The sequence below is a fragment of the Ochotona curzoniae genome, unplaced genomic scaffold (genome assembly GCF_017591425.1).
Source record: "Ochotona curzoniae isolate NIBS_2020 unplaced genomic scaffold, NIBS_Ocur_1.0 contig_1302, whole genome shotgun sequence".
Taxonomy (NCBI): Eukaryota; Metazoa; Chordata; class Mammalia; order Lagomorpha; family Ochotonidae; genus Ochotona; species Ochotona curzoniae.
In genome coordinates, this window is record NW_024465035.1 from 6,085,485 (window position 1) to 6,110,360 (window position 24,876).

The window sequence follows — 24,876 nt, forward strand, 5'->3', positions numbered from 1 at the left end:
CAGCACAGCACTGGCCTCCTCCCAGCCAACAGTGATTCTGTACAGCTGAAGACAGCAAGTACTAGTGACCCATTTTAGAAGGGCAGGGAAGCCTGCTGATAGATGAATGGATCACTAGTTTGGTGTAGGGTCTACAAACAGCAGAGTATTATCCAGCCTTAAAAAGGAGATACTGCCATGTGCCAATAACATAAACAAAGCTGGAGGACATGGTGACATGAAACAAGCCAGATACAGAAGCACATCTCTTCTACCATGCAATCCAATGCTTGCCACCTCCTCGCCCAGACTAAACAGGCAGGCATCTCCCACAGGCAAAGGTCGTGGCCCCTCCATGGTCTTGCCCCACCTGAACCTGCCTCCACTTTCACCTCCTCTGAATTCTCTCACCCACCCCCTCTCTAGCAGCACCTTCCAACATTCATGGATGCTCAAGTCAGTGGCACAGCCAGCCGGGACTTGCAGCGTAGGGTTGCATACGGGAGTACAACACTTTTAAGTCCCAGATGCTCTACTTCAAGATCCATCTCGGCTAATGTTCCTGGGAAGGCAGCAGGAGATGAACCAAGCGCTTAGGACCCTGCCACCCACCTGCATGGAGTTCTGGGCTTCTGGCTTTAGCCAGTTCCCAGGCCTAATAGTTGCAGTGTGGCCATTCAGGGAGTGAATCACTGGAAGAAAGATATTGCACTCTCCCATTCCCCATCATCATACTGGACCTTTCAAATAAATAAATGTTAATCAAAAATGCTTAAATATCCACTTTAAAACAAACAAAGCTTCCTTCCATGCCCACCTGCATTAGCTCTGGTTCCTTTGAAACATACTTACTCGTCAACCTGTGGCAGGGAGGCGTCTGCCCACCCCAGCCCAGGACAACAGCCCCTGCACAATGATCAGAGGCCCTAGGGAGGAGCTCCCTCTGAACTGGTACCTTACAAGAAGTAAATCACAAATTAAATTAATTAAATGATAAATTAATAATAATAAATTAAATAATAATCTTTTTTCCTAAAGGCCAGAGCCCAGGGCGCAGGCTCCTGGCCTGCCTCCAGCAGGGGAGCACCACCCACAAGCAGGTTGGGGAGAGCGGGTGGCTTCCTCCAGGAGAAGCTGAGCAGCAGGCCCTGCAGCAGCAGCCTCCACAAGGGGACACCTGTAATTGGAGCAGCCAGCACCTGGTGTGGACCACACCTTGCTTACACTCTCTGCCACCCAATCCCAACCTTGTTTTCCATCCCTAGATCATGAGCAGGAAACCCCAGACCCACTGTTGATAGTTCTCAATTTGGGGAGGCCGCCCAGCTTCCGGGAGCGGGGCTGTGACAAGGGTTAAAGGACAGGGCCTGCCATGCTTCTAACACCAAGTCCGCCTGGTACATCACAAGATCCCCTCTGCGGAGCGGAATCCCACTGTGAACAGACCTTGCATGCACACATAAGGGCCAAACATACACCTGACAGAAAAAAGGAGAGAGAATTAAAAACATTTTTTCCCTGCCTTTCTGCCCCTGGCTCCATGCCCTGCATCCTTCCTTAGCAACCCTATCTGACTCACGTGGGCGGTGGGGCTCGGCTCCGTGTTCCTAACAGTAAGCCACGCTCAGGACAAACACAGCCTGGCTCTTCCCTGGCCTTCGGGGTCCTGTCCACACTCCTGTCCACACCACAAGGGTCCTGTCCACTTTGCCCTCAGCTGCTCACTCTGCAGGGCTCTCATTCCACACCAACTTCTCTAGAACCTTCCTCAAGTGCCCTAGCCCAAGAGCCTTCACACAGTCCCCAAGTCTTTTATGCAGCCTGGTGCCATCTCTCCTGGGGAAGGCCCAAGCCAGGTTCTGTGGTTTAGCTGTCTCAGTCCTGGCCTCGACCTCATCCGCTGTCTAGGAAACGTCACAGGATGTCGTCTCCTGCACCATGTGACTGTGTCACCCACGTCACCCATGACGTCAGCACTGTGAATGAACATGACTGCTTTCCGACATGCACTTTCCCAGGAAGCTCCCCGTAACAGAAAGCCATCTGCAAGCAAGTGTACAGTGGGTCAGTGCGCCTCCTCCACAGTCCTCTGGGAGCTCTGAAAAACAGGAAATGCACAGGTCCCCCACGGACCCATGGGGCGCTCCAGGCACAGGGATGAGGCCAGGGACAGGAGCACTCAGGTCCAAGACTCGGCAATAAGACCCACCCCCAAGTCTGCTCTTAACTGCACATCTTACGCATGCTGTGGCCTGGAGTAAACACTGCGTGCAAAGGCAGCTGGCTGAAGCACGGGGCATGCAAGAGGGAATGGCAGAAGGCGGTCACTCAGCCTGCACGTGGCCAGCAAAGGCGCTCTGAGGACTCCTGAGCCCACCCTGCAAGCTGCAGGCTCCTCCTTTCAGCTCCCTCAGCCCTCTGTGGAAAAGCAGGATGCGCAGGGTGTGGGAATGACAGCCACGTCAGCTCATGTTACATGACGGGGACACAAAGAATTTCATTTCTCCTAATTGTGGGAAATAATAAGCTTTCCTCCCCTCTGCGTCAGCTAGCAAAAGAAAAAAAAAAAGAGGTTCTGCTAATTTAAAACACATGGTAGGGAAATAACGCGGACCACAGTTTTTCAGGGCAAAAAACCTCCAAGGGGGTCGAACTTCATTCTAATCCACAGGATGGTACAGCGACAACATGAGACAATGACCACCTCATCTAAGACATGGACCTACTCGTCGTAGGTGCAGACACCATTATTTCACACAAAGTAATGACTCAGATTAAAAAGGAATGACTGTGAGTCACGGCAGCCAGGGAGCCAGCTTCAGCCTGGCCCAGCCGAATGGCAATTAACGTGTCATCACCTACGTCGAGACGAGGGGACTCATCAGTCATTTGCAAGGAAAATACCCCAGTGACTTTCCAGTCGACTTCTCCCCCAGAAGCACCTGTGGCCTTCCTTCTATCTGTGTGAGAACAGGACATTCCCACCACTGCACTGGGCCTCTCCGCTCTGCACGCACAGGGAGTCAGTTTCTCTACAAATCAATGCCCAACCACGGAGAAGCAAGCCCGGGGGAAGGGGGTCCCGTGCAAGGTTCTGCCCCTCCTGTCCTGGCCACCAGATACACTGGCCTGGGAATTACAGCCTCAGACTCCCCAGCAACAATCTTCTGAGTCCCGGTCATGTTCCCTGCTGGGTGGCAGGGGCTCACGTCAAGGCAACTCCAAGGAGAGAGCGAGCATAAATCACCTTCCCCTAACGAAGACAAACATCCGGTCGCGAACCCTCCAGCAAGAGTGGTCAGTCCCTTTATTTATTTTTGCTGAATTATTTATTTGTATTGATGTATAGAGAGGAGAAGAGACAGAGAGGAAGATCTTCCATATGCTGATTCACTCCCCAACTGACTGCGACGACCGGAGCTGAGCCAATCTGAAGGCAGGAGCCAGGAACTTCTTCCAGGTCTCCCATGCAGGTGCAGCAGCCCAAGGCTTTGGGCTGTCCTTGACTGCTTACTCAGGTCACAAGCAGGGAGCTGGATGGGAAGTGGGGCGGCCGGGGACACAAACCATTGCACCATACGGGATCCTGGTGTGGGCAAGACTTTAGCCGCTAGGCTACTGCGCAGGGCCTGAGTCCGTGATTTTTACCTGACAGCTGGGGTGTGGCAAGAGCAGGATGACACACTTGGCTTTAAAGTGTGACTTACAAAATGTTCACACCAAGAACTGTCACACCAATATGGAATGAGCCTGTGTCAACCACCTATACAATCAATTACTGAATGTCTAATGAGATACTGCTGTATTCATGCACATAAAATCAGTGGTGGAAAAGAAGGCTGGGGTAAAAGTGAAAGTTTAATAAAAACTGGCGAGTGGCCTCCAGGGTACAGAACACAAATGTGGAAGTTACGTTCTGGTGGACAGATGTCCTCGTGGACACAGCTTCATGTCTACATCCGACCCACATCCCTCTAAACGGCCAAGTCGTTTTGAAAATTATCCCCCCAGTACTCACATCTACAGCAATCTAAAGACAGCCCTACTTACACGTGATTAAAAAAAATACCCTCATTTTACACTGCGCAAGTGTGAACAGGAATGACTTCTCCCCCATCCCTTACACAATGATCTGAGTTATACGAGAGTAGAAAGAGCCTCCACCCACTCAATGCCATTCCCAGAAGTTCTGACTTCAGAAATACTCGAGTCCTTGGTCCCCAGTCTTGGCTGCATCCCCTGTCCTTGGGGGCCTGGTCATAGTGTTGATCACGTCGAGGCAGGAAAGCAGGCAGCAGACACACACCCTTTCCAGGGACAACCTGAACTTCGCGCTGTTTGGCACAACTCCCTCAGCAGCTTCCTGCACTCGTGAGCCAGTCCTGCCAGCCCCCCACGCCTGCCTCCCCAGGCCCGTTCTCCTACCCTCACCCTCCCTCTCTCCGGCAGCCCCTCTGACATTTAAACTTCCCTGGCTCCCTCCTGCCTCAGGCCCTCACCTGTACCCTGCCCTCTCCCCGCCTGCCCCAGGGCAGCTGTAAGGACTCACTCCTCCTCCTTCCTGTCTGAGCACTGGCACCTTGCTTCCCAGCTACACCAGGGCATGTCTCCCAGTCCTGCTCCTTGCTGACAGGCAGTGAGATGAACAAATGAGCTCTCGCCAACAAAGCAGCGGGACCACCAGTACGGAGCAGGAAATGCCCATCACAGTCACAACATCTCTGTCCACGCTGGCCCCTCCACCTGACCGTAGCCCCATGACGAAGCTGAAAGCTCCGCATGCTGGGGACACTGTCATCCCGTGGCGACCCCATGGCCGCACATGGATGCAGTGTTGCTGGCATAAACAATCCTACTGCCCTGCCAATCCTGTAAAAGCTGAGTATGAACCAGGATGCAAAGCACATCAACCTGACAGTGACAATAAAGTAAGCTGCCACCTTGCATATTTGTGACGCTTTTTGCTTTCATTTTAGGGTATGCTCCGTGCTCTGAAAAACCACTTGCTGGAAGCAGTAGCCTCAGGCATCTCATGCTTGGTGCGCATCCTGTGAGCAGGTGACCACCAGGCTTGTGTAAGTGCCTGGTGAGACCTTCCCACAGCATTGGCATTGCCTAAGGACAGCACGTCTTCCAGCAGCTAGGTAATGCACAGCTGCATGCACCAAGACCCCGGAAGGGGTCAGGGAGAACGAGATGGACATGAATCAATGTCCTCTGTTCCAACGTGGCACAGCGCCATTCCTTCTTCAGTCAATACACTGCTGTAACCCAAGGGGACCCTGCCACCAGCCACAAAACCTCAATTGGCAGGAAGACATGTTCAAAACCAGGCACATTTCTGGGCCGTCAGGAATTCCCTGCAGCAGGCAATTTTTCTTTGGTCCAACCACATGGCAGAGACCACAGGAATCTGGCTTTCAAGTAGGAAAGAGCAGAAAGCTCACAGCAACAAAAATCCACAGGAAGGTGAGATTGGAGGTGCGCCCTAGCGTGAGGAGCTGCTGGGGGAAGGGTCCCACCTGCACACACACACACACACACACACACACACACACACACACACACACACACACACACACACACACAGGCTGTCAGCATTATTCCAGCCCTAAGAGGAGACCCTGGTCTGGGCGGCCTGGGAAGGACTGCCAGGCGTGCGAGGACTGCCAACCCTGGAAGGCTGCCCAAGGTGTAGGTCATGGTTCACCCAGAATCCTCCACAGTGTGGCCAGCTCGCCCACCTGGCCACCCACTTGGATCCATGTGCTCACCTTCTTAATGAACTCGGGCATGAGTTTTTGGTCCGTCAGGTGGTCCAGGGAAGAACAGCAATCTAGTTCTAAGACGTAGCCTTCACTGTGAGGATCGCTCTTCTGAGATCTGCAGGGAAAGAGAAACACATCCACATAGAAAGGTGGAGATTTTATACAACGCCAAAAGTAAAAATAATAATCATAATCAGTAGGTATTTAATGAAGTCCCTGAAGGAACTGCCAGAAAAGCGGTGCTAAACACAACTCCTACTCAGCCACTCAGAGAACCTATAGGAGAGCTAGACAATGGAGGGGCCTCCTAACAGCAGGACCGTGAAAAAACCCATCAGAAGCATGATGGGTCTAATATAGCATGGCTCATGGGGGCAAACAACACATCACACACACACGCACAGACCCCAGTCACACACACACAGACCCCAATCATACACACACACCCCAATCATACACACACACAGACCCCAGTCACACACACAGACCCCAATCATACACGCTCACAGACCCCAATCACACACGCATACAGACCCCAGTCACACACGCACAGACCCCAGTCACACACGCACAGACCCCAGTCACACACACACAGACCCCAGTCACACACACACAGACCCCAGTCACACACACACACACAGACCCCAGTCACACACACACACACACAGACCCCAATCACACACGCACACAGACCCCATTCACACACACACACACACACACAGACCCCAATCACACACGCACACAGACCCCATTCACACACACACAGACCCCAGTCACACACGCACACAGACCCCAGTCACACACGCACACACAGACCCCAGTCACACACACACACAGACCCCAATCACACACGCACACAGACCCCATTCACACACACACAGACCCCAGTCACACACACACACAGACCCCAGTCACACACGCACAGACCCCAGTCACACACACACAGACCCCAGTCACACACACACAGACCCCAGTCACACATGCACACACAGACCCCAGTCACACACACGCACAGACCCCAGGCTGCATGTCTGTCCCCCAGCCCGACCCGTGTGTAGCTCACAGCCCCACAGCGCGGCGGGATAATGGTGTCAGTCACCATCTCTAATTTTGCTCACTTCTTAAGGAAGCAAATATATTCACTGATGAGTAATCTTTAAAAAAAATAATTGTGGAAAGTACAAGTTATGAAAAGAACTACACATGGATTGCAACATTTTTTTGGTAGCTGAACATCTTTTATTTCCACTTTCCACAATCTTTCTAAAGTACTCCATCATATTACTTAAGAAAAATCCAAAATAAATTTTTAAAAAGTTTATGTGTTTATTTTTATTTGAAAAGAGAGAGACACAGAGAGAGCTCTCATCCTCTGGTTCACTCTCAAATGCCCACCTCCTCCCCACCCCAGCAACCTCTCCTCCCCAAAAATAAAACCATGGCTGAGTGAGACAAAAGGCAGGGATCTGGAGCTGCATCTGGGTCTCCCTGTAGGGTGGCAGGGACCCAAGTACTCGGGCCATTCCTACTGCCTCCCGGGGTATGCCCTGGCAGGAGCTAGACCGCAAGCCTCAGGCACCCTGGGCTGAACACGGATGCCTTAGGAGGTGCTTTAATTCACTGTAATAGAACGCCGACCCCACAAATTATCTTGCAAAGACTTTAGCCTTATGGAGCAACCTGGAAAAACCTATCAGCGCACTAAAGAAATACTGGAAGGCAACTGACACAGACCTTCTAGAAAAACAGTGTTATGTGAAGGGTGGTACAAGGTCAAGGCCTTCTGGTGTAGGGTCAAAACCACATCTCGGCACACACAGGGGTGGGGCTGCTGCCCCCACTCCCACTACAGGGACACACCCATGACGCAACACAGGGCCCCACAGTGATCATGTAGCCAGCAGCAGACAAGCTTCAGCAGGGTCTCTGCAGGATACTAAGGTGGTGTGGGGCACTGCTACAGGCCCTGTGAGCATCTGAAATTGAAGGAAGTTCTTTGGCCTGGCCGGATGTGAGGTACCAGGTGACGCTACAGGTGAGGCAGCCAGAGCATGCTCTGTTTTCCAGGGGACTTGTAGAGAGTGACTGTCAGGGTCCAGGGTCTGGCTCTGCCCGGGTTCCTGTGCCAAGCACCCACTCTGGGCAGCTGAGGGGTGAGCAGGGCCTGCCTGCCAGCCTGCTGTGCGGAAGGCTCTACATGCCTGAGACATAGCTCACCAAACAGCTTCTGAATATAAATTCAGTATAACTTTTTTTTTAATGAATTTCCAAGATTTTTATACAGCATTCAAAGCAATTTATGCTACCATTAACCACCTGGGGGTGAATCACATGAGATTAAAAAGTGAAAGAAAACTAAAGAGGATTTGGTTTTTGCAGGTGTGAGGCTGCGGTTCCGTGAGCAACCCTGAGGAGCTCATTTTCATTGTGTTCCCCTCCCCCGCTCCCCACATCCTTGCAGAGGCACAGGGTGCCAATGTACAACACAACACCGAGTCCCAGCCAGCAATGAACCCACGCTGAGGGGACATGCCATGCTGAACCCTGGCCTTCCTGCCTTCATCCTGGGTCAGAGGTTAGATGCACACTCCCATCCTCCTCTAAACAAAAGGCACGCCAGGAGGAATTAAAGCAGAAGATTCCAAACTCTTCAAGGGAAAGACTTGGTCAAGACACACGGTCATATGCATGGGACTTCTTCTAAGAAGTCACAGAAAATGGACTGAACAGGTTCACACAGCAAAATGATTTTGAAATCCAGGCAGAGTTCTTGTTTGAAGAACTAATGGCTGAAGTCCTCGCCTTACATATAACTGGGACCCCATATGGGCACTGCTTTGTGTCCCGGCTGCTCCACTTTCCTTCCAGCTCTCTGCCTGTGGCCTGGGAAAGCAGTAGAGGACGGCCCAAAGCCTTGGGACCCTGCACCTGCATGGGAGACCTAGAGGATGCTCTTGGCTCCTGGCTTTGGCTCAGCTCAGCTCCGGCCCTGTGGCCATTCAGGGAGTGAACCAGGGAATGAAAGACTTCCTCCTCTCTGTAAGAATCTGCATTTCAAATAAAAATAAACAAAAACATTTTCTTTTAAAAAGAAGACACACACTCCACAGACTTTCTGTGGAGCCCTCATACGTTCCAATTGAAGGAACCTTGTATTAACGTGGGGTCTCTAAGCACAAAGCCGGGGACACAGAGAGGATGTTGTGTAACATAAACTCCCATCTCCTCTGACAGAGACTAATGACAGAAGGCATGAAGTTACTTGCAAGCAGCCGCAGAGGTCACGCATGACTCGTGCAAACATCATGTTGAGCAAGTGTACACATATCCACCCACTAAAACCCTCAAAACGCACGCAGAAGCCAGCTGGCCGCGAGCGGCTCACAGCCCTGACACATGAGGAATCGGCTCAGGTGCAGGATGTGGTAACCAGTATCTCTGCTTCTGCAACGAGAAGTTCTCCAACAGGACAGGTGGCTCCGGTACCCTTCATCGCAGAACGAACTCCACAACATCTCAGCTAAAGGAGGCAGCAGGCGGTCAGCACGCACAGGCCCTGCATGCTTTCTGCATGGACACAGAAACTCCTGGCTTAGCGCAGGGTCTGCTGGAAAGCACATCAGCCCACACAGACGGAGCAGGTGAGCACCTGTCGGGGGCCCCTATTGCCTTGAGAAATTCTCTCCACACTTGAGATGAGAGGGTGATGATATCGAAGATGGATGGAGTGGAGAGGGGGTGCTGCAGGCTTGCAGGGCTGCCCCGGGAGTTTCTGGGCTACTCAGTTTTCAGGGGCAGGGATAAGCACACACAAGATGACCCCCCAAAAACCTTCCCATCCTGGTGTTCACACCTTTCTGCATCATCTCCCGTTGAATGGGGCGTTAACTGTCAAGCCAGCATAGATAACATGCTTTGATGACTTCATGCTCTAGGACTCCAGGGAGGCAGAGGAGAACATGAGACCCCATCCCACGCTGGCCTGGAGAAGGCTTGTTACAGTGGGAGTGGTCGTAGAGCCTGAACAACGGCTGTACAAAACCCGGCATGGCCTGCAACTGGATCCTCTCCTGGTTGAGCCTCTCACGATGCCACAGTTCCACCCGATGTGCAGGGATGATGGAGTTCTGAGGCAGAGAGCCCCAGCCAGAAGCAGTAAGATAAAAACACCCACTGTCTTGAGCCGCTTGGTCTGTCACGGTTTACTGAAGAGTAGGGAAAACAATTTCAGCTCCCAAGGTGGAGCTCCCACTGTGACTTCACAAAATGGCTTCTCCCAGGGAACCTGCTAGTAGCTGGAAGGCAGTGTCCCTTTAGGCAAGGGGCAGGGCTGTGCAAGAAAAAGCAGGCTGTCTGCAAGCAGAACCTTCCAGGCTGGCCACCCAAAGGCCCTGGGAGGAGGGAAAAGATGGTCTGCCAGCTATCAAGTGGTCAGGAAGGAGCTCTGATCTGCAGCTCTCAGCTAATCACCACCTGCCATCACGTGTGACAGGTGGGAGATCTCAGCCGCAGTTCCCAAAAGGATGAGTCCTTCCCCAAGACTGAAACCCAGCAGGGGCCAGTTCTGGAAAGAGCAGAGGAAAATGAGTTAGACGGTAACGAAAACAGAGGAGCAGAGTGCATTTCTAGAGACACAGAAAGAAGCTCAAACGAAAGCCTCCCGCACATCTCCTGGTGGGGAGACTCCCATTCAACACACACACTCTGCAAAGAGCACGACCAACAAGGAAATGTGCTTCCCCACTGCTCTCCGTGCCCAACTGGGCAAATACCATGGATGTTAAGGTAGTCAGAGGTTAGGTTCAAGGACTAACTCAACATGAGTCATTTACCCTCCATGAGCTTTTGGGGAACTTCCTTCAATGCCAGCTTCAGTTTCTTTCACTGCTAAGTGGTAATATTCAGAGAAGCAATCTCTTACCATCATTTTAGGGACTAAATAAGACAAAAGCACACAAAGACCCTAGCATAGGGAGTGGCTCAAGACCTTGCTCAGCACTGCCTGCCACTGCAGGAGTCGTGTCCTCCCCTCTTCCTTCTCAGCATGGGTACACTTCAGGAGAACTAGGCTGGATCATGCTGACCACACTATCTGCGTCATGCCCTGTCCTGCAGCACCCATCCGTACAGAGAAGTGACAATCCCTGCCCTCATGAGCTGATCATGTGGTAGTGGGAGAAACACAACATCAGCACACACAGGCAACGGTGTTGGTGTTAACAGAGTGGGGAGAGTCAGGAGCATGGGAAAGCTCAGCTTGGCCTCCCCGATGAGGTACAACGTGGGTAAAGATGTTGAGGAGGTGGGATTGCGCCATGGTGTAGCAAGTCAAGCTGCAGCCTGCAGCACTGGAATCACATGTGGTTGCTGGTTTGAGTCCCAGCTGCTCCATTTTCCATCTAACTCCCTGCTGAAACACTTGGGCCTCTGCATTTACATGGGACACCTGAGTGACAACGCCCAGGACAAGAGTTCTCCGAGCAAAAGGGACAGCTCATGCAAAGGCTCCATGGTCAGAGCTCAACTCTAAGGAGGCAGAGGTCCATGGGGAACGGGATGACAACAGCTCTCCCAAGCTCACACGAAGATATGCATTTTATTCACAGTGACGAGGGAGTCTCCTCGAAGAGCACTGAAGGGAGAAGTGACGCAATGTGATTTGTTTTTAAGCAATCCCTCTGGTTACAGGGGCAGCCCAGGGAGCACCTCATTGGTGCAGGCAGGGACGGTAGTGGTCCAGGCAGGCTGGTGACAGTGCAGATGGGCATGATGGGAACTGCTGCAACCTGGCCAAACTCAAGGCTGAACCTTTGAGATTCCATGGGGACAGGATGTAGAGTGTGAAAGGAAGGGCACAGACGAGATTGGCCCCAAGGATCGTCACCCTAGCCACCGGCAGGACACACAGAATGGCCACACCTTCACGGGGGGAGGCTTGCGTGACACAGGCTTGGGCAGACGATGGTGAATTTCTCTTCAGAGAAATTGAATCTGACACATCCAGGACACACGGATATGTCTGGCAGAAAGAGGAACGCATCCCCAAGACTGGGCTGCAGGAAGGGCACTAGAAATGGACATTTGCTTCCCGTTGACATTAAAACCCACAGACCTGATGAGATCTGTACTCACACTGAGATACAGCAATCTACTGAGGGTGGGGACCCTCCATCACGAGCAGCCCGGGAAGAAAACAGCAAAGGAGACAAGGAAGTGAGGGCAGAGGAGGGAAGCAAACTTGGAGAGGGAGATCACGCTGCCCCAGCCCAGGAAACTGCTCCGAGGGGACAGTGTGAGCCACCCAGCCAAGGGCTCAAGCCCACAGGTGGTCACTTCCTATCCAATGTCCTTGGCCTCTAGGAATTCCAAGAGGGAACCGATTTAAGCCAAGCTGTGGGAACAGGTGTGATGCAGTCTGCTTACTGTTAACATGGGATTAGCCTGTCAGATCAGCAGGTGGTCCAAGTAAGAGGCTGGTTTGGGCTCAGAACAACTTGGTTCCTGAAAAAAAATATATCATCATGCTTCTGGGTCCTTTCCCAGAAACAGCCTGGGGGGAACTGGCTAAAAAAGAGTTCTGACTAACCCAGCTCAGCCCGTGGACTCCCACTTGTGCACAGCATGGGAGAATGAAACCATCTACTCCTAAACGCTGCCGAGGGGGTTTCAGGAATGAAGTGGTCATGACAGGATATCACTGAGCAAGGCTGTGCTAGCCTGAAAACCAAGCCCGAGTAAGACAAAAACATGGGATTTGACATGGGTAGTAATACAGTGCTAACAAGGCACACAGACTTAGCAGGTCTGACTGCTCAAGACAATGGGAAAATAGCCAAGACATCAGAGTCCAGGCAGGCTTCAGAAACCCATCAGGGCACAAGGGACCCAGATACAAGAAGGAAAGAGAGTGCCGGATGCTGGCTTCAGCCTGGTCCAGTCTCAGCCACTGTGGGCACTTGGGGAGCAAACTGGCAGAGTTCTCTCTTTCTCTGCCTTTAAAATTTCAGCACAAAAGTCTTTAACAAACAATCACAATATGACCATGACAACTACGTGCAGTGCAATTACTTGACAATGACAAACTACGTGCAGTGCGGGATCCTGGAACTGAAAAAGAACCTTCATAGAAAAACTGCAAAATTGGAATAACACCAGCAGTTTAAGCAATAATAAGTAATATGCCAAGACATATTAGTACATTAGTTTGACAAATGTACTATTGACAATGGAAGATGTTAATAATGATGGAAAATCCGGTAAAAGGCACAAGAGATTCCTTTGTAATCTCTCTGATTTTTCTGCTAAACTTTAGAATATTCTTGAGCTTAGGGACGCTAAATCTCCCAAGGTGGAAACGTGTGTACAGCTCAGTGATGTGCACTCCTACACAGGAACCTTCTAGAATAAACCAGAGATGAAGGACACAGAAGAATGGATTCTGTGCTTTTCTTACTGAGGTAAACTCAAAAGGACATCCAATTCCTTAGTCTCCTCACTTCTTTTAAATGTCCTGTTGTTGGCACAAACTCTGCACCGCACAGCCTTGTCCACTGTAGTCACTGTTATGTGAACAAATCCCATGTCATTAAATATATTCATGATGCTCCACGCCTAACACCACTATCCATTTCCAGATTTTTTTTTTTGTCATCCCTAACTGCCTGCATTTCTTCAATCCCTTACAACTAGCACTTGGGCCAAATTGGAATGGACGTGTGAAAAGCATTAATCACAAGCTTGCCAAACGCATACCCAACCAGTCACTCAGGACACTGAGTACCCGCACCCAAGTGTTTCCTGACCACAAGGTGTCCTTGTGGTCATCAGCTGCCATCCCTTCGTGTCCACACAGCTGGCCACAACAGACGCCAGGCAGCTGGACAGAATAAAGAGCCACCTCCAGCAAGCTGTGTGGCCCTTGTCATCCACACACAGACAGCAACTGTCATATAGGCTGCAGAGACACAGACATGCCCACATAGCCCCACTCAGCAGGACACCTGTGTGTGCTTGTGTGTGGAGGGGAGTGATGCCCAGCCAGACAGGGGGCACAAGGTCAAAGCAACAGTTGCCAGCTCACAGTCCCCAAGAGTGCTGACCTAAATATGTACTCTAGACCCTTGGTTCTCAAATGAAAGCTATGGGAGTGTCCACCAGGAGCCATCTCCCCAATTTCACTTCAAACAGACTCCCACTCATGTTCCTGTCTCTGGTAGCCGCACCATCACACAGAACATCACCTCTGTCAGGAGCATGGCCGTGGGGACACACACAGCATGGGTGGAAGCCTGGTGTGCTGGCAGGACCATGAGGCTAGTGGAGACAGCGGGACCCTGAACACTTCATATCCCAGCCACCAGGAGAAACTTCAGGCTAGAGTTTGCCAAACCTTCTAATTTTGTCAAAGGAGCCATTAAATCCGGGCTGGCATTGTGGCACAGCTGGCTAAGCTGCCTGCATCCCATGGGAGCACTGGTGTGCATCCAGGCTGCTCCACTTGAACTCGGCTTTCTGCTAACACTTGGGCACGTGCCACCCCTACAGGAGACGCAAATGGAGTTCCAGGCTCCTGGTTTCAGCCTTGTCCAGCCCCAGTCACTGCAGCCAACTGGAAAGGGAGCTAGCAGATGAAAGAGCTCTCTCCCCTTCTCTGTCCTTGCCTCTCTGTGTCTTTCACATAAACAATTTTTTTTTAAGAAGCCACTAAATCACGTTCTCATGTAAGCCCAAACTGTCAAATTTTGACTTCAAACAATGCTGTTATTTTTCTATTTTATTTATTTTACAGTCAGAGCGAAAGATAGGCAAACTGAGGGAATGAGAACTCCCATTCTCTGCTTCACTCCTCAGGTGTCCCCAACAGCCAAGGCTGGGCCCAACAGAGCCCAGGGCTCAGGAACCCAACCCAGTCTGCCCATGTGGGTGGTACTTCAGGAGACCCCACTTCCTGCCTCCCAAGGTGCAACCATCAGCAGGAAGCTGGGATCCAAGGAGAGTCAGGGCTCAAACTCAGGTTATCAGACATGGCAAGTGGGTGTCCTGACAAGATACGTTAGCCACTATGCCAAACGCTTACCCACAGCGGTTTCCAAGGCCATGTAGGCCAACCTTTAGGGGACTAAATCTGACCTCTGTGCTACAAGCCTGGGTCCCAAGCCTGAAGACTCTGCAGTTAACTCTGCTGGCAGATGCTCCCCCAATAAGACAAGCATCTGAGCTGGACTTTTGCAAGTCCCTGCCTCCACATCCCTTGTGGGGTGGGCTGGACCACAAAGAACCCTTTGTGAAGCCATGGGCAGCTCATATTTGCCAGCAAATATGGCTGAGATGCACGTGTTGAACATTCAAAACGGACCCAGGCAGAAGGGTTAACATCAGGAAATCCTGGCCAAGGATTCAGCTGGGTACTCCTCGCTCGGGGTCTCACGTAGGGATCTGAACCCAGGCTACCAAAGCACACAGGCCTGCCATAAAACTAGTATAAACTACACTGACCAAAAACGACGATACACAATCCTTTTCAATAATAAACATGCAATAGATCTCATTGCAACTCATAAATCCCTCAGGCGCTTTCAAAGGCCACGGTTTCAACAATGTCTCCTTTTTCCCAGGACACCCAGCATAGTTTAAGCTTCAGTTATGAAAAGAAAGCAGAGGGAACGTGTAGACCTCTCAGTGGGGTTATTTTTGCTTCCTTCAGCAACAACCAAAAGAAATGGTGACAAACACAAACTTAGATTCCTAGGCACTTCTCCAACCAGAAAAAAAAAGTTACTAAATGTCAGTTGACAGACACAAATAATTCTCTATCTCTGGGAAACAGGAAGAAATTTTTAGTTTTTTTTTTTTTCCCTCCAAAGCAACAACAGGTTCCAGTGCAATAGTCAGAATGGCTTTTTTTTTTCTTAAAGGGGAAGAAGGGAGGAAAATGAACTCCAAGTATGAAAATGATTTATTAATGAAAGAAAAGGAAGGTTACTGTAGTTTCATGAGCTGAGCTAACTAATGACAACAGAAAGATGTATTCATCCCTTTATCCATCCAGCCAGCCCTCTGTGCAGCTCCTGCTGGACCACAGACACATATGGAACTAAAGGCACTGCGTTAGACCCTTCCCTGAAGAAGCATATGGTCTGTACAGGGAGATAACCCCCAAATACACGGACGGCTACAAGAGCTCAGTCACGCCCAGTGTCAGGGTCCAGAGAAAGTTTGAGAGAGTAAAACGCAGGGCCAGTGCCATGACTTGGCACACTAATTCTCAGCCTGTGGTGCCAGCATCCCATTTGGGCAGCAGGTTGTGGTCCCAGCTGTTCCATTTCCAAGACGGCCCGATGCTAATGGCTTGGGAAAGCAGCAGAGGATGGTCCAAGTATCTGGGCCCACATAACCTACATGGAAAGACACTCGTGGCTCCCCACACTCCAGTCCATCCCAGCTCTGGCTATTGCAGCCCATAGAGGAGTGAACCAGCAAATGGAAGATTTTTCTGTAATTCTGACTTTCAAGTAAAACAAACCTTTAAAAAAAATACACAGCAAAGAACATGAGAGCTGAGTCCTGGGACATGACATGACAGCACAGTCTGGGCACAAAGAACAAATATTAGTCGAGACCTGGATGGAAGAAAGCACAAATTTTCTGATGGAAATGATGAATAGCTCAGTTTGGTACAAGGTGTATGAAGGTGAAGGTTGCTGGTTCTCTGGCTGGAGCAACGATCAGGTGCATAACTCACATGGGGATGAACTCACAGCCAACATGCACCTGTGGGAGAGCGCTTTTCAGCGGCTCCCGGGGAGCAGTGGGAAGCGATGGTCAGAGGGAAAGGGAGGGATTCACCGTGATTCCGTTGTGAAGGGGACTCAGGGATGGCATCAGACAGGTACTGGGATACCTGAAATGGGGGGCCTAAGCATGGGGCAGACAGAGGAAGGCAAGAAGAGCACTCAGACTGTGCTAGAGGGAGTGAGTGCATTGCCAAGAGATGATCGGTGTTTTTTCTTCCTGTGACCGTACGGCTGGGGGAAGGAGGATAAAACCACTGCTTCCCAAACAGCTTTCCGAAACAGGAGGGGAGGTGCCATAATGTTTAAGTCTCCTCTTTGCAAAATGAACCAAATCTAGAAAAAGAAAACAGGACTGCTGGAAAAGCACTGCTGGAATTCTAAGTGTTCCCTATACAAAATACTTGAAAGGGGCTGGCGTTGTGGCACATCGGGTTAAACTGCTGTCTGTGACTTCGCCATCCACACAGGAGAGGCAGTGGAAGACAGCGCAAGTGCTGGGCCCTTGCCACCCAGATGGGAGACCCAGATGGAGTTTTAGTTTCCTGGCTTTGGCGTGCTCCAGTCCTGCTGTTCCGGGGAGAAAGCCTGTGGATTCTCTCTCTCTCAAATAAATAAGATAAATATTCAAATTTATATTAAAAAGCAAAAAAAAAAATTATTAAAAAAGCAAAGTCTCACTATTTTTCTTAACTCTTGAAATGAAAGCACCTTACTACAGAGTCCCTTCAGGAACTCTGAAATACAAAGAAGGGGCACCAGTCCCAAGCTGAGCCACTGCTCGCTCTTCTGATTTTCCCTCCGTTTCACCAACAGACACCCTCCACTTATGTGGACAGGGGTTTGCTATCTACAAGAACATTCTGGAAATGGTGGTGAGATCTGTGCAAACGATACTCCCACCACACACCCTTGGGGAGCAGTGCACTACCAGGTGGGTGTATGTCACTGGCAACACTGGCCATCCAACTGCCACTTGTTCTAGAGAAATCTTGCCCCATCCTGTCTCACTGGCTACAGTCAAGGCCCAGCTCCCAGGCAGATAAGCCACACAGTGACAGTTTCCTGGGAGGACTCATCATCAACCCTCAAAAGCCCAGAGGAAAACAACAAACTTTACTGTGATGCTGGGAAAGAATTTCTAACCCAGGCTATAGAAAAGCAGAGATCAGCCACCAGGAACAGGTCTGCCTTCTCTAGAATAATCCATGCCCAAGACTCCTCCTTAGGCAGATGTACAAAGAACTGATGTAATAATGCATAGCTGGCAAAATGTTACTGCAAGGGCCTGGCGTGATGGCCCAGTGACTGGATCCTCACCTTGCACAAGCCAGGATCCCACATGGGCACTGGTTCAAGTCCCAGCTGCTCCACTTCCCATCCAGCTCCCTGCTTGTGGCTTGGGAAAGCAGTAGAAACCTTGGGGCCCTGCATCTGAGTGGGAGACCCAGGGGAGATTTCATACTCCTGGCTTTGGATCAGTTCAGCTCAGACCTTTGTGGCCAGTTGGAGAGTGGGCCAGCAGATAGAAGATCTCTCTGTGTCTCTTTCTCTCTGTAAATCTGCCTTTCCAAGGAAACCAGATACATTTTTTTAAATCTTATCATAAAAAGGGCACTGAACAAATGTAGATCTGCTCGATGTGAACAGAAGTCACAGAAGTTCAGAAGTCACATATCTGCCAACAAAAACAACAATGACAGTTATAAAGGAATAGCCTTCCCACAGTGGGCTGGGCCAGCTGGGTGACAGGAAGCCTCTTCTCTGCCTGAACTCAGTGCATATTTCCCAAATGAAAGTCTGTTCCTTCTTTTCTTCACAGTAATAAAAACTGTGATACTAGCACCAAAAGCAATACACAGATTACAGGGTAATAAAGAATCAGGAATGGACTAGATACTAATTATGACAAAGTAGATGAAGAACTCTTGAGCTAGTACCAGCCAAATGCTAACTACAATAAAGGCGACAGTTCATTCAGTGGCCAAGTTAGGCCAATGTATTGAATGCTGTTGGTAAAGGTGACCTCTAACCCAATGGTTCTTGCATAGAAGTAGGTTTGCCCACCAGTGACATCTGGCAATGTCTGGAGATACTTTTGATCATCACAACCATGGGCATGGGAGGCCTGCTGCCAGCATCCTCTGAGTTAGTGCCAGGAAGGCTGCTCAGGACCCACAGAGCATGGGGTGGTCTCACGCACAACTGTTTGGCCCCACAGGTCATTCATCTCAAATCTGTGCAATTCTACTCCAGTCCCCACCTTACCTCTCATGGCTAAACCCTAACCCTCATGGTTAAAAACTCAAAGAAGAAGGGTATTAGAAGCTGACAGATCCTGGCATGAACCCTGAATCTTCCACACAGGAGCTATGTGGACTCTGATCTGGACAACCATCCCTCTGGGATTCCACTGCTTCCTTGAGACTTCCAGGAATAACAATGACTTACATCAGGAAGCAATGGGCAAGGACTTTGGCTAGCCACAACAAACAGACGATCACTATCACGGCCATTCATGTAACAAACACACACATGTCCTTCACGAGAAGATTCTGAAAATTTTTCCCAATAAGGAGCCTCGCTGCTTGACACAACAATTTTGAGAACCTGGGAAAATGTCAATGACACTGACAAGTGTGTTCTAAATCCTACAGCACCAGGGACCGGGTTCACTTCATTCTTTCCAATGAAGACTACTGCTACAACCTTAGAGGACATAGCAGACAGCTAACAAATAGATTTTGACTCAGAATTTGGGGAGCAGAGAAAAAAATAATGCAGAAATGGCCCCAAGATTGTCATCTGCAAACATGTGCTGGGAACAGAGCAGGCATGCCCCTCCAGCATAGCCATCTGGGGGTGCTCCGGCTGGCTTGCCCTGGCAGCTCAGAGTCCTGCCTGCAGGCTGGGGATCAGCCAGGCCCCTAGGTCACAGCCTAGCCATGGTGGGGGGAGGCTGGGGAGCTGCCACTCCTGAGGATTCTCAGCAGCAGCCCCCAGGTCTGGGAGCTGGGGGAGACAGGTGCTATCCTCGGCCCACGTCTCCAGAGGAGACTCAAGCTGCACACTCACCACTCACTCCCACTCACCTCCCCTGCACCTGACCGCAGCACCCAACAGTCCAGCACAACAGTGGAAGTCTCACTCTCCTGGGACATGGAATGGGAAGTGGAGGATGAGGAAAGAGAAAGGTACCTTTGCAGCTACGAAATCATCTCAAACCTCCATGGAACACTTAATGATGTTTTCAACAAATATTAGCAGCACAAACAACTCTCATGAGGACACAATGAGAATTAATTATGTTCCTTCACACGTGCGAGAATGAAGCCAAGTGTTCACAGGCCCTCAGAAACAGGTGCTGTCTGAATATGAGTTGTGAATTTGGGTTTTTAAAGTCTTTGTAGTCATCATCAAAATCCAACTCCCGGTAGATGAATAGGAAGCAAATGAAATGATGTACTCCACTAAATCATATTTATAACATTTACCTTTGGGAAAAATAGTTCCTCTTTTCAACCATTTAAAATATTATAGAAAACAGTTGGATAGATTATAATCATTCCATCCAAGCCCCAAGAACATTTACATCGTTAATAACGGACTTACACACAACTGGAAGTTAGTGCTCACCTGCTTCCACATTCATGCGTACAAATGGGCAATTCAATTAGTACCAGTCTGTTCCAGGACTCATCACGGGCAATGCCCATTTACGTCTTTGTCAGCTTGGAAAGCAGTCACCACCTACACTACTTCTGATTGATACAGACACGACAGTAAAAAGCCTCTGCTGGGAAGAAGCGAGACAAGTTCCTAATTTCAATCTGGGGCAAACATTGAAACACACACACAAAAATCTAACTCTTCAGCAAAATTATCTGTAACTCAATGACCTCCACCATATGCATCCTGCACTCAAGATCAGACCAAAATGTCCCTTACCTTCCTCCTGCAATGCCACCACAAAGTCTCCCAGGGAGCTGATCTTTAAGATGGCCTGTACATCTTTTTCATCTGACTTCAAATCAAACACAGCCCATTCGGGGTACCACAGCAGCCACGTTCACTTCAAGATCAACAGGCAATCTCAAGGAAACACAGCGCCTGTACTTTAGAGGGTGCCATCTGCTCTCCTCCACCACCTCAAAACACTGCTGGGAAAGGCTGGAAATCACTAGCACGCTAACTTCGTCTCTCAGAGGAAACAAGAGATAAAACAGAAAGTGGGGAAAGACATGGACAACGCGGGCCCATTGTAAGAACGAGGGAGAAACGAGCTCTCCCACCAACCAGGCACGCTTCTCCAGCTTCTCCCGTGCCCCCCACAGGGATGAAGATTGACATCAGAGGAAGAGAGGAAGAGAAAGCAGGCAAGTCATTTAGGGGCGTGGATTGGAACAAACTCTCCTTTCCCCAGAGAGCGGGGCTATGACACATTAGATTGGGAAGTGCAAACACAGTAATTAACAGTGCATCCTAAAACTTCAACACACCAGAAAAGCGTCATTTGCCTGTGCCCTGGGAAAATGGGAGTATGAAATGAAGGTCGCATGGGCGGAGCTGGACAGCTCCTCAGGGGGGCACAGTGGCAGCCCTAGCTTGCTAATCAGGCTCCCCACACCCCTGTGACAGCAGGGGAAAACAGCGGAGGGATGACCCCACTCCAACAGAAGGGGCGGCTGTGGGCAGAGTGGGCGTCCTTCCCACGTCTGAATCTGAAAATAATGACCTGCACGCCACACAAACACTTGCTCACCCTCCACTGCAGTGGGGTGGGGGTTTTGAATCCAGCTTACCCTCCCTCCCCGTGCTCTCTGGGCATCTGGGTACAGATGTCAATCACAGCTAGGCCATCTCTCCTCCCTTTCCCCAGAAGGGAGGCGCTCAGCCCTCGCGCTCCAGGGCTCCCTGCCGCTTCTCACGTGTCAGTGTTTTCTAGGGCACACCCGGCAGGCGCTACACCCCTGTGTATTTCACTTCATTATGAAACCTCTTTCTAGAAACCCTGCAATCCTACCATGAGGCAAAGTAATTGGCAAAAATTAGACATAAAGAGACACGAGCCCACTTAAAAAGGACGCTTTCAACTATAATTTGCAGAAGAATTTTCTTTTTAGTTCCAGCGTAATTTCGTACTTTCCCAATTTCTGCCCTTTTCAAATGCCAAAGAAAATGCTCATGGTATCGTGTGAGCTGTTAAAAAGGCAAGGTGATGTGTGTCTGTGAAGGTCCACAAAGACCTCCTTTTCTTCCAAGGCCAGTCTGTGGGTTATTTTTAAAAAGAAAAAGTGGAAAAAAATAACATACATTCATGCTTGTGGGCCAGTCCCTATCATTTCAGTGATGGAAAGGACCGTGTGTGTGTGTGTGTGTGTGTGCACATGTGCACACTCTGTGACTTAATGCCGAGTGACTACACTATCAAAAGGCACTTTGGGAACCGGCAAATACACACAGCAAAGACAGACTCAGGTCGCCGTGCATGCAGGTTCCTGGGGTGAACCAACTGTAGCAGAACTCCAGCACACGACTATATTCCATTCCACTTGGGAAAAATCCTATTGAGTAAAACACCCACTTGGGGCCTTGCCCTCTAGGTAGGTTAATAAGAATTCCAAGATGAAGAAAGACTTAGCAAGGCGGCCAGGGGTTACCGAGAAATAATGCTATGTTTAAAAGGGAAGACAACATTTTTACAAAAAAAAAAAAAAAATTCTGGCAGAAACATCCGTATTCTTGGATTTCCTTGAGAAAAGGTGCATGAGCTGGCAACATTAGGGCAGAGTTCACGCAGGAGCTCACGAACTCCCCATTCAACGGACCTGGCCCTTGGAGAGCTCTGAGTCCCCAGCCCTGCCTGAGAATAAAGACAGAGCGTGCAGGACACTAAGCCCCAAGCGGGAGGACAATGGTAGCAGCTGAATACTCTGAGAGTCTGTTGCCTGGAAGGAAGCAAACGAGCCCAACTCTTGGATCAGGCATTTGGCACAACACTTAACGTATCACTCAGGATTTCTGTATCGCACATATAGTACAATGCTCGGTCTGAGTGCCAGCTCCTCTCGTTGCAATCCAGCTTTGTGCTAACGCACACACCTGGGAGGCAGTTGGTAACGGCTCAAGGATCTTGGTGGGGTTCTTGGTTCCTGACTGCAGCCTGGCTCAGCCCCAGCTAGCATGGTCATTTGGGGCTGAACCTGCACTCTGTCTTTCAAATAAAAAGTGAAACAATTTTTTAAAAAGAATAGCTCAAACACTTCTCTCTACGCACACCATTTGACACTGAGTGGCCGGCGTTGACTCATCCAGCCATCTGTGAACTCATCAGGACTTGGGAGCACAGTTTGCCGATACTACCTTAGGAAGGAAGGCCTCCAGCACGCAGACATCTGGCCAACCTGGAACAAAGCATTTCAGCAAATCCACACTGCCTCAACTAAGAATCACCACGAGAAATCGGTATAGGAGGAGGTCCTCGACAGCTGTGGCTACGTCAGCACATGGAGCAGTGGCCCAGCCTTCGCAGGCACATCCCAGGGGCCTGGCAGTCTCCATCTATCTGTCTCTAGCTCTAGAGCCCAGCTTCCTATGCCCATTGTCCCATTCCCTCTCTCTGGGCTTCATGTTGCTTTCTCATACATATGACCCATGCTCTGCTTTCCAGGCTGTCCTAGAGGCCCTTCCCATGACTCCTCCTTTTGACTCCACCTGTCAGGACCCACATTATGTGAGCACTCCCCTGTGAACAAGACCTTGCAGCAAACAGGTACACACCAGGCCTGCCACCAGCTGAGTGCGAACACCACTGGACAACTCTCACACATGCGTTTCTGGAGACCCGTATAGTTCTCTTTGCTGGGTGAGATTACCAAACACAAGTGCAGCTCAGAACAATCCAGTCACCAAAAAGCAATGTTCACCATTGAAAAAGGCACCAGTTATTCCACTGCACAAGCACATGTTCCCCAAATGGGCGTGCGAAGGAACCAGGCATTCCTGTTCCCATGAAGGCCTCTCTAGGTGGCAAGCATCAAGCCTTCCAGCTGTGCTTCTAACAGACATTCCTGGCAAGCCTCAGCCAGCGCAGCTTTCCTTGGGGTCCGCTGCTAGAAACAGCAATGTGATCAACCCCCATCGGCGACAGATGCAGAGATCTCACACTTGTACATTTCACGGTCAGTGACCATGAAGGGGATGGCATTTGGCACAATGGTGAAGCTGCAATCCATATCAGGGTGCCTAGGTTCAAGTTCCAGTTCTGCCTCCTAGTCCAGCTTCCTGTTAATGTGCACCTCAGAAGGCAGCAGGAGATGGCTCCAGTACTGGAGTTCTTGTCATCTACACAGGGGACCAAGACTGAGTCCTGGACTCTTAGTTTCTGTCTGGCCCAAACTGAGCTGGTGCGGGCCTTTAGGAGTGAACCAATGGATAGAAAACCTCTCTCTCTCTCTGTCTCGCTCACTCGCTCTCACTCTTTCTACCTTTCAGATTTTAAAAGTTTTTTTCCAAGGGTCATTGTGCCCATATGCCTTTCATACTTCCCATTGAAATTTTAGAATCTCACTTGTGTAATTTGCTTTCTACTGCCATAACAGAGTACTCGGGACCGGGTGATTTATAAACAGAAGACGTTTATTAGCCTCACGATTCTGAACGCTAGAAAGTTAAAGAGCCCAATACTAGCATCAAGTCAGAGTCTGTGTGCTGTAGTGAGCACAGGATGTGAGAAAGAATGAAGAAAATGGGCCAAACCCACCCTTTCTATCAGGATCCACTCCTGCAATGACTAAGCCAGCTCCGATTGTAGCACTAATACTCTCATGAGGGACTCAATCACCTATTAATGCACCACCTGGAATACCACAGCAATGGCAATTCACATGCAATGGCACTTCAACCTGAGCTTTAAGGTTTATTTGTTTTCATTGGAAAGTCAGATATTGACAGAAAGATCTTCCATCTGCTGATTCACTCCCCAAGTGGCTGCAATGGCTGGAACTGAGCTGATCCAAAGCCAGGAGCCAGCAACTTCCTTCAGCTCTGTCATGCAGGTGCAGGGTCCCAAGGCTTTGGGCTGTCCTCTACTGCTTTCTCAGGCCACAAGCAGGGAGCTGGATGGGAAATGGAGGAACCAGGACACAAAGCAGTGCCCATATGGGATCCTGGTGCTTGCAAGGGACAGATTAGCCAATTGAGCCATTGTGCCAGGCCCGTTTAACCTAAGTTTTGAAGGAAACAGTCAAACCACAGCCCACCCCCTGCATAAGTTATGGCACCACCTCGTGCCCTCTCAGGCACTGCTAAGCCAAAAGGTAACTGATGGATGTCTACAA

At 50.0% G+C, this 24,876-nt stretch overlaps 1 protein-coding gene across 3 annotated transcripts in view; it reads right to left on the minus strand.

Annotated features, from left to right (window-relative positions):
• The window catches only part of RFTN1 (raftlin, lipid raft linker 1), a 167,491-nt gene that overhangs the window by 69,909 nt on the left and 72,706 nt on the right, over positions 1-24,876 (minus strand). For all 3 annotated transcript variants that reach the window (XM_040963354.1, XM_040963337.1, XM_040963346.1), the window contains exon 4: positions 5,754-5,862. In XM_040963354.1, the coding sequence (XP_040819288.1) occupies positions 5,754-5,862 (109 nt within the window). The remainder of the gene's footprint in view (positions 1-5,753; positions 5,863-24,876) is intronic.